The sequence below is a fragment of the Elephantulus edwardii genome, unplaced genomic scaffold (genome assembly GCF_000299155.1).
Source record: "Elephantulus edwardii isolate Elephantulus edwardi_28Jun2011 unplaced genomic scaffold, EleEdw1.0 scaffold00014, whole genome shotgun sequence".
Classification (NCBI taxonomy): domain Eukaryota; kingdom Metazoa; phylum Chordata; class Mammalia; order Macroscelidea; family Macroscelididae; genus Elephantulus; species Elephantulus edwardii.
This window is the reverse complement of record NW_006399764.1, coordinates 4,471,549-4,482,489: the sequence shown is the minus strand read 5'-3', so window position 1 is coordinate 4,482,489 and position 10,941 is coordinate 4,471,549. Positions and strand designations below refer to the sequence as shown.

General features: G+C 38.8%; 1 protein-coding gene across 1 annotated transcript in view; it reads right to left on the bottom strand.

Moving 5' to 3' along the window:
• Positions 1-1,530: 1,530 nt before the first annotated feature.
• LINGO2 (leucine rich repeat and Ig domain containing 2) overlaps positions 1,531-10,941 on the bottom strand; it is a 527,177-nt gene continuing 517,766 nt past the window's right edge. Inside the window, exon 3 of the mRNA XM_006881257.1 lies at positions 1,531-3,700. Within this exon, the coding sequence (XP_006881319.1) occupies positions 1,845-3,665 (1,821 nt within the window). The 5' untranslated portion in view covers positions 3,666-3,700 and the 3' untranslated portion in view covers positions 1,531-1,844. The remainder of the gene's footprint in view (positions 3,701-10,941) is intronic.

Here is a 10,941-nt window from a genome sequence, read left to right as displayed (position 1 = left end):
CTTTCTAACCCAGTTGACCTGCTACCCAAAGGAGGCTTACTGTCAGATGCCTCTCAAAATGTGAAAGGTGTCGACATTTCTTATTTGTCCTATAATGATTCCACAAATGCTATTTCATGAGTATACCCCATGCACACTGACTTCCCAGATCACTCAAATCAAATATTTGATTTCAAAGTCATTAACGTGACATTTAACTAAACAACCTTTTGCCTCATTTGAACCAGATCCCTAGTGGTAAAGGCATGATAGTACTGACATTTTTCTTTTTTTAAAAAAACTGGAACATTTTAACTTTGAGTATTAATCATCAATTTAATCTGATTTGAGTCTGTTTAAATGTGTCAGACAGGTCAAAGAATCAGTAAAGTTTCATAAAGCTATAGGGCTGTATTCTATTTTTTTTTCCTCCGTGAAAAGGAAAAAACAAAACTGAAACAAAAAAACAAAACCAGTAAATGTTTTTACTACACCTTGTTTCTCTCACCTCTTTAAAAACAGGACAGATCCTTGTTGTCTACACAGGGTGACTTATAAAATCCCAGATCTACTTGGCAATGGAGAGGAGATCTGAAATTGTCACATCAAGAGAATACTGTGGGCACCCTATTGAAATAGCCTCAAAGAGAGGTTGTATCTACATGGTCCTTTGATTGGTCTTCACTCTAGTTCCTCATACTCAGCTTCAGGCAGCTATTTGATTTTAATAGACCCTTGGTCACATTAACATCATCCTCTGCATGGATCAGAATTATTTGTGTTGGCATCTGAGAAGAACTTCCCATATTCAGAGGGCTTTAGACCACCTAAATTCTTGGTCTTAGCTACAAAGTGACTATTACCTTATGATTGTAGACAACCATTGATTTCTCTCGACATGTGTAGTGGTTGATCAAAGTAAAGCCAAGTTATGAATTCAATGGATCATTTTCAGCATTAACACCTATCTTGCGCTTTAATAGACCAACTACATCTAGTAGCTCGCACCACCTGGAGAAACCAAGGGCTTTGTTACAGTACACTGGTCCAGTGTAGTATCACAAGTATAAAAAATATTCCATTCTGTATCAAAACTAGGCACATGCCTTTATTTAAAGGAACAGAAATGAACAGAGTTGAGTAGTTCTACCGTGGGTCCTGTTTCTTGGCATTCTACATCACTAGACAAATGCATCTCTCAACATCTCTCTGCCTCTGACTCCAGGGATCTAGCTTGGGGGTTATCTATACGTAAAAGAAGGTGAAATCACACTTGGATCTGTAGTGGTGAGGAACTCAAAGCACAACCTCTCATTCATATTGCTTTAAAACATATACAGCATATATGTTTCAAAAGAAAAGGAAAGAATATATTGATTTCTTTGTGGTGCTGAACCGACAATATGGTATGAGGCAAGGCTTTAACAAATGATAATCGTAGATACAAATTATTTTCTGCAGAATATGTTTTAGACAAAGGTGTCTTTTTAATGTGTAAATCCTACACTGTAGGTTGTTCTCTTTCTCTCTCTCTTTTTGTTTTTTTTCTTGTTTTTGCAGTGGTAGAAAAGACTGAATAACTGTGTCCATGAGCATGAGCCAAAGTTTCAGGTTCATTACTGAGATCCCCAGAATGCCCATATTTGTAATGCAAACCCTTAGCATCCCGCTGTGTGAAGGGTCTGACACATGCCTGCCTGCCTCTAGGTGGAGTCTCCATGAGAAGTCTTCCCATTTCCAGGGGTCCTGCTTTGACACAGGGACAGCTGCATGATGCTGCCTCTTGACCTAGTCAATGACCGAGCCCGAGCGTCTTAGGGGTTGCCAACAACGACACAGAAATAACAGTGTTAAATGGCTGCCCCTCAGATCATTTTCATGTTGAACCTCCTGGATCCGGCCACCTCCCCTTCCACAACAGCACCATTGTTTTTGCGGGGCACGTACTCCAGGTCAATGCTGTTTTTGTGCTTGCCTTTTCCCCGGCTCCACACAAAAAGGAGGAGAAAACAAAATAAAACCACTCCCAGGAATGTGAAACAGCCCATGGCTGTTGACACCAGTATTGTTTTGAGGTCCAGGGAGAAGGTATTGGGGTTGGTGCTGTTGGATATGGTGTCATTGGAGTCGGTCATGTTCATAGGGGTCCTGTTTGCGTAAAGAAAGCGGTCCGGAGCAAAGCCTTTCACAGTTAAGGAGGCCGTAAAGGTGTCGTTCCCAGCAGCGTTGCTAGCGATGCAAACATACATCCCACTGTCTTGATCCTGGGCAAAGCGGATTTCCAAGGTGCCATCGCCCAATACGGTGGCTCTTCCATTGGACTTCGTGGTGATAAAACGCCGCCGGGGTGTCACCCAGGCGATCACAGGCTGCGGGTCTCCATCAGCATTGCATTCTAGTTGGACCGTCTGTCCTTCATCCACTAGCAGAGGCTGTAATTTCTTCTCCCGGATTTTGGGTTTTTTGCAGGTGAAGTAAAAAGAAAGGGCAGTGCTGTGGAAATCCTTGAACGACCTCTCCCGGATGGTGTCTGGGCCAGCACACATGGGCTGCTGTCCACCAAACTGCAGGGTGGGCTGTCGCTGCAGGATCCAGAGGAGACGGCAGTCACAGGCCAGCGGGTTGTTGTTGATGCTCAGGACCTCCAAAGCCCTCGGGGAGGAGAAAACATTCTCTTCCAAAGTTTCCAGCAGGTTCTGAGACACGTTGAGCACACGAAGGAAGCGGAGCCCTTGGAAGGAGTGGGGCTCAATGGTGCGAAGCTGGGCGCCCACTATATGAAGCTCCTGAAGGCGGATCAGATCTGAGAACATGCCTGTTTCGATAGTGCTGATGGGATTGTAGGAGAGGTTAAGGTGGGTCAGGTATACCAGGTGTTTAAAGGCAAGGAAGGGAACCATGGACAGGTTGGTGTTGGTGATGGAGAGGGACGTGAGATTGAGACCGTACAGGCTATTGGCAGGCATCATGTCCAATAAAGGCCAATAGTCAATCTCTAGATGCTTTAGGTGGAACAGTCTTTTGAAGGCATACACGGGCATACTGTTGATGTTGAGATGCTTCAGATGCAGGCTGATGAGGCTGCGGAGGTGGGAGAGGGCTTCTGTTGGTACTGCTGTTAGGTTGCATTTCTCCAGGGTGAGCTGCTCCAAGCTCAGCAGCCCACTGAAGGCCCTGTGTGATATATACACCAAATCATTGTCTCCCACTTCCAGGGACTTCAGATTATGCAGGTCCTGGAACATATAGTCCAATAAAATGACGATCTTGTTCTCACTGATGTCAAGCTTGGTGAGGTTGGACAGCCCTGTGAATACCCCCAAAGGGACCAACTTCAGGCGATTGCCTTTCAGGCGAAGGGATCTTAGGTTAAAAAGGTTGTTGAAGGCTCCTGGCTCCACATTGGCAATGATGTTGTCGCTCAAGTCTATCTCTTCCAGCAGAGGATAGGATATGAACTCTTCAGGGTTGACACTTTTCAGCCTGTTCTTGCTAAGGTCCAAGATTTTGGTCTCGATGGGAATGCCTTCCGGGATGGCAATCAACCGCCTTCTGTGGCAGCTAACAGATTTGTTCTGCACAGAGCATTCGCAGCGAGCAGGGCAGCCAATGGTGGATCCCATGAAGATTAACACCACAGCCAGACCCAGGAATGGCTGCCAGCATGATACGGCTGTGTGAAGCATGACTCCACCTCTTAGTCTACACCTTGGTCACGAGCCTGCAGGAAAAGGGACAAAAGAAAGGAGGGAGGAAAATTAGGACATAGATAGGTGAACAGATACAGATAAGCAACAGGTATTTTGGAAAGGAGACCAAATTTGTAATAAGACCAATTTGGGCCCTAACCCAGAGGGCTGCCATCATTATCTTCATGGCATGGGACAATTTCTTTCACCTAATTCTTTCTTCAGTCTTGTTGAGTATAAAATGTTCATCATGGAATAGTAGTTCTCAAAGCTTCCTAGAGTTGTCATGGTAATCTCATTATTTGACAGCTATAAAAAGACTAGTATAACGTCTGACATATGCTGAGGCAAACAGCACACATTTCACCAAAGGCTTTCCTCTGAATGCAAATGAGAGAAACCGAGATCAATGGTTAAGAAGAAATCTTAGTACAAACCAGCACATCATAAATGTTTGCAATATCATCGTTTCTTCACTAAGAAGCTAAAAAAAAGCATCATTCATCATCAGGGGCCTAGGTTCAAAGTGCAACACAATGTTTTATTCAGTGAAAGATGCTGTATATTTTTTTCCTCCATGCAGGAATTTTACACCAAAACAAAAGGACGTGCAGTTTTGAAATGCATTGCTTTCAGAATTCATAGAAAATAGTTTGGCTTCAAAAAGGAGTTTTCTTACTTGAGGCAAATAAAATTTTCCTGAAAATATTCCTGTATTGATTTCCTATTTTTTGTAGGATGAAACAGAATCATATTATCATTATATATATAATGAAAATTCTTTAAGATTGCAAGTTAAATACTGAGAAGTCAAAGTGCCAGAATTTTAAGGGGAAAAAACCCCAAATTTTATAAAACATGAAATTTTTGTATTAAAATAGAAATACATGGATTTATTTAAATTAGATGAATACAAAATCAGATTAGAAATGAACCGTAAGTGTGTACAGTTAAGTAGACTTGAAATTCACTCTTCATTTAAACAAGGGATGTGCTATTGAGTTGCGCTACTCAACTTGAAGTTTGCAAGGTGACACGTCATTCTCAGACACCATATTATATTCAATGTTAAGTAGTTTCAAACAACATTTTTAGAATAAAATTTATTTAATAAACTTAAATATTTACTTCAAACAAAAATGGAAAACAAAATTGTAATATAACATTTATTCAATCACTATGTGTTTATATGCAGGAAAAAGATAACCATTCTCCTCCCATGAAATTTAGAATCTCTGAAAACCCATTGGAGGATCAGCTATGATTCGGTTCGGGCTTGACAGCATACAACAACAACAACAATATGTGTTTACTTATTTATTTGTGTAATGATTGATGGTACTTAACAACAACACCAACACTAACATAGAGAGAGCTCTGTGGGCCTAGTGGATAGAAAGTTATGCCACCAAGTCCAAGGTGGGTGATTTTAATCTGTGGTCTCAGGCCTGGTTTTAATTGTTTTTGGTCAAACATTCTTCTAAGTGGTATAGCACTGGTCTGCCTATTTGCTATACAGAAGTAACTGATGCATCAAATGTGATAATAGTTACCCATGGTGGACAGTGTTTGGTGGAGCTTCTGGATTAAAACAAGTTTGGAGGCGAGCTCTGGTGGCCTAGTGGCAGGAAACTGCACTGCAATCCCAGAAGTGCACGGTTCAAATCCACCAGATGCTCTGCTGAAGAAGGAGGAACAGTCGCCTCCTGTACCAGTCAGATCCAATTTGACGGTACACGCATTAAAAAAAACACAACAAAACAAGTTTGGAAGCAGGAGTGGCATCCACTTTCAAATCTGTGTGCCTCCAGAAACTCTATGAACTTGGGGAAATGATAAAAGTTATACAACTACTCGGGTCTCTTGTTTATAGGGTCACTATGAATCATCTACGACTCAATGGCATTTAACAACAACAACAACACAATATCTATACTTATACTTTGATAAATGTCTATAGTTGTAGAGGGGCTTCAGGCCTTTGTTTCATATGAGTTGTGCTCAACTCAAAGGTAATCAACAGCAACAACAATACCTATAGCTATGCTTAGCTAAATAAAACGAACCATTAAAAAAATAACAATTAGGACCAAAGTGAATGCTGAGTCATAAGAAAAATTTCCCTCGGGGTGTTGGGAGGGGAGAGAAGTGCAGCAATGAATGACTGGAAATTCAAAATCTCTGTAAATGTTCATTAAATTATTAAAATAAAAAAATTATAAAAAAAGAAATATCAAAAGTCTCAGAATAAGTTAGCCAAATCAGTGAGGAAGACGTGTAAATTAAGAGTTATAAATATTAGAACATATAAGACAAAGCTACCAATATTTAAAGATCAAATTGTGTATGTCATGAAAACCAAAGAAAAGCACTTGAAAAAAATATTAGAAAAAATAAGAACAAATTAGCATATGACAGTATAAAAATTACTTTTCTATTTATTAAAAAGTAAATTATTTAGAGAATATGGAATAAATTATAGTCAAAACACCCCTAAAAATAATAATTATCTCAAAGTAAAAAAGAAATGTGCACTCGGCGGGGAGGGGTGGTCAGGGAGAAAAGTGCAACAATGAATGAAAGGAAATCCAAAATCTCTGTAAATGTTCATTAAAATTAATAAAATAAAAATTTTTTAAAAAATAAAATATGTAGTTATGATGCTCAAAAAAAGAAATGTGCAGAAACAATGACATTATTTTATAACATTACTGAGGAATCAAATAAAATTTATTTTAAGAAAAAGAAATAATCTGTAGGTGGAAATGTTCAATATTTTAAATATTTTACTCTTTGACATTTTAGATCTATAGTAAAATATTCTGAAATGGAAAAATTAATTCAATTGCAAGTACATCTTAATAAATAGAAACATTAGCAATAATAGCAATGAGAACAAACATCCTGCGAAATATTTAGCTCATATAGCAAAACAGTTACCAAAAAATACCATGAGAGTGACAGAAAATGATGTAGTCAATGAAATAGAACAAAAAAAATTTATAGAAAAAGATATACTAAATGTCAGAATAAAGGTGATAAATTCTAAAGGAGAAAACATGTTAAATAAGTATAAGTAAAATAGGATGAAAGGTAATATTAAATATACGACTCTCTGATGACCTAGTAGTACGAAGCTAAGCTGCAATCTCAAAGGTAGGTGGTTTGAATCCACCAGCTGCTCCATGGAAGAAAGACGGACAATCTCCTCCCATGAGATTTATTGCCTCTGAAAACCCCCTGGAAGGTCAGCTACGGGTCAGCTCTGACTTAATGGTATGTGACAATAGTGAATAAGGAAATTGTGAAATGCCAATAGAAAATTAGGTAATGAATATAATAAAAATTAAAAATATCCAATAAATAACTTCCCTAGTAATCAGAGAAATTAAAATTATATCATATAAATCATATAAATCATATTGACAAAGTTCTAAAAGCTATTTATGCTGAAGCTAAAAAAAAATGATCTCTTAAGGTTCTCACATGTTTTGTGTTTAGTGCAATATTATCAATATAGCATAAAAACTGTAGGATCCTTTCAAAGTTCCAGTGGTGATATTAATGTGCTCCCAAAAAACAGAAAAAAGTCATAACATTAGAAGAAAAAGCTGAACCTCATATAAAAGTGGAACTCTACGAAAATGAAGTCTTTACAGATATCAAAATACTTTCCCAAAGGAATGAAGAAAAAAGAAACAGATTGGGAAAAATTATTTGGAATTGACTTGTCTGACAAGGAATTCAGTTGTAAAGCTTACAGAAAACTCCAACACTTCAGCAAGGAAAAGACACTTCACCAAAGAAGACATTCAAAGGACCAACAAACACATGCTCAAGATCATTAGCTATTAGAGAGATGCAACTGAAATGATGATGAGATATTATTTCACTATGGTAACATTTAATAAGACATCAAACAACAAATGTTGACTTAGCATGAAGAGATGGAAACTCTCATACCCTGCTGGTTGTTGTTTGTTGTTGTTATGTGCCATCAAGTCACCTACGAAATGTAAAATGATGCAAACACTACGGAAAGCAATTTGATGCTCCCTTACGTAGTTGGGAATAGAAATATGTGATCCCACTGCAATCCCTGAGCTGTGTGGTTCAAATATGCCAGATCTGTTTTGATGGTACACACACACAAAAGAATTAAAAAAAAAAAAAAAGAAATATGTGATCTGACAATCCTACTGTTGTTGTTGTGTTGCTATCAAATTTGAATGGTTCCATAGCTGACCTTCCAGCAAATTTTCAGAGGCAGTTTATCACATGAGAGGAGATTGCTCATTCTTCTCTCATGGAGCAGCTGGTGGATTCAAACCATGTGCTTTGGGATTGCAGCACAGCTTCTTACTACTAGGCCACGAGAGCTCCCTGCACGCCCACTACTAGTTATATATTCCAAAGAAATGAGCGCTGTAACACAAACCGATAAACTCAACATCCATGCATATCACAGCACTATTCATAATAGCAAAGGGTTGGAAACAACTCAATCACCCATCAAAAGATAAAGAAACGAAACCAAAATAAAAACCACTTATTTGGAAATTAGAGAGAGAGAAAAAAAAACGAACCCCAAAAGACAAGCTGAATCACTTGTTACATATCCTGAATTGAGCACGCTTGTTCTTCTCTAAGACATGTTTGTTTGTTCATTTGGTTAACCAATAGTAAACCTGTAAGGTAGAGTTGTTGTTATTGTTGATTGCCTTTGAGTTGAGCATGACAACCCTATGAACAAAAGGCCTGAAGCCCCTCTCCAACTACTAACATTTATCAAAGTTCATAGTTTCCAGAGGCATGTTGTTTAGGAAGTGGATGCCACTCCTGCTTCATACGATTTCTAAGGTAGTAAATCTTCCAGAATCAGACAGCCACATTTTTCCCCCTCAAAGAGAATAGTGGGTTTGAAGCTCTGACCTTTCAGTTATCAGCCCGAAGATCACTACACCCAAACCTCTTCCTCCATATACTCCCTTCATTCTTGGCAGAGAGAACTATGTTGAGTTCCAGACAAAGGGAACAGAGATGCAGCGTAGAAAAAATGAGGAATGAAAAGTATTTCTGAATATTTGGAATAAAAATTGTGAAAGGAAATAGAAGAGAGGCTGGAGAGGTAATTAGGTGAATGATTTACAAGTTGCTTGTGAACTCTGATAAACTGCCCTTTCTCTTGAGGGTAATGGCAAACCATTAAAGTGTTTTATGCAAAAGAGAGTGATATGATCAGACTTACATTTGGAGAAGATTAATCTGACTATGGCATGAAAAATAGACTTGCAGGGGGAAAGACTTGAAGCCAGGAGCTCAAAAAGAAGGCTGTTGCATTAATTCAAGGCTGAAATAATTATGATTTGGATCAAAGGATCAAAATAAAAAAAAAACTTTATGGAGTGCTGGTGGAGTAGTTCATAAGGAACTTATTCTTGATCTAAAGATGGTTCAAATCCACCAGTTGCTCTTGTTGTTCCCTGGGAGAAAGATGGGCCATCTCCTTCTTGTGACCAAGAATCAAGGAATAGATTGAAGTAAATAAATAGATTCAAAACATAGCCCATGGTAGAATAGAAGTGCTGCAGTTATAAGTTGGTTTCAAGGTTGTAGAAGAGGAAGCAAAAATGATTTCCAATTTTGTAGCAACTAGATAAGACTTGTTATCATGTCTTGGTACATTAACAGGATGAGGAATTCCTGTCTTTCTCACCCGTGTCCAATGCAAAGTCAACCTGTGGGTTCCTATATAGATTAAAATTTGCTATTCCCTGAAAATAACTTTTCTTTTCAAATATTTTTTTTCAGTAATCCTCAGGCAAGGGAGGGAAAATGTATTTTTTACATTATATGGCTCTTATATGACTATTTTCAAGATAAAAGGAGCTCTCGGGGGAAAATGGTTAAGCAGCCTCTACTAACCAAACGGTTGGTGGTTCAAACCTACCAGCTGCCGATTAGGAGGAAAAAAAACCTTGGCAATTGGAGCCTATGAAGCTTACAGTCAGGGATGCTGTATGGGCACCTCTGCTTTGTTCAAAGCTCACTGAGACCAAACACACTGGACAGTCCATGACAATGGCGCTACGCTTCACATCAAACTTTTATTACATGTTTTGTACTTTTTCCATTTGTTTGGAATAAATAGTTATAAATGAGTTACTGGTTTGCTTTTGTTTTGTTTTTAAATCCACTGGAAGGTACTATCTTGGTAGGCAGAGATTGCTCAATTTATGTCTCATCAGTTAGTTAAGATAATTGACATCTTATTTCTGATTTATGTTAGCAGTGGGTTAGGTAAGGATCTTGTATTGCTTTTAATATAGTTTAGGTGTGCTTCCTGTTGAAATGAGAGTATCCAATTCAATCATGAGTGGACTAAAAAAAAAAAAGAAGAAAGAAAGATGTTTAAGGTAGAGTTTATCTTACCCCCAAGAGTGAGGTCTTGAGGCTTCGCCTAGGGTTTAAGGCTGCTCTAAGGCGGTGGCTTAAAACCCTAAGGGGCCTGAGGGCCTGGTTCAAATTGGGTTTTGTCAAACATTCTTCTAAACGGTATAGCACTGGTCTGTGCATTGCTGTACAGAGGTAACTCGTGGTTGCTGTGATGCTAAACACTGTGACACTGATGTGCCAAATGTGATAATGGTTACCTATGGTGGACAGTGTTTGGTAGAGCTTCCCAATTAAAACAAGTGTGGAAGCAGGAGTGGCATCCACTTCCGAAATGGCTTGCCTCCAGAAACTCTATGAACAGTGCTCAGGTCTTTTGTTCATAGGGTTGCTATGAATTGTCTACGACTTGACGGCACCTAACAACAACAACAGGGTTTATCTAAGGTGACAACAGGGTTTATCTAAGGTGTGTGTGTGTGTGGGGGGGACCCAACTAGTACTTGTTCTAATATAAAAAAATTGCATATTTTGATTCCATTTAAAATAAAGGAATGTCAAAACAGAAGAAGGAATTTGGACAAGTATTCAGCAAGCTGGCTTCAGGCAGTCTTCAGATCCGGACAGCTCTTCCAGTGCTGCTGTTGTCCTTCAGACAGACAGAAGCAGGCAATGTTGGATCCTATCTCGTCACAGTTCTTTGATACAGCCTGGAAACTGTGGAGGAAGTTTGTGCTTTATTATTCTCATCACAAATTTTTCTCAGTTTTAGTCCAGAAGGGCAAACTGCTGACTCCATTTAGCTTTCACTGTCAGCAGAAGTCTTACAATCAAAGCTTGCCTGTAATGTCCAACTGTGACCAAGGTTTGACAAGATGAA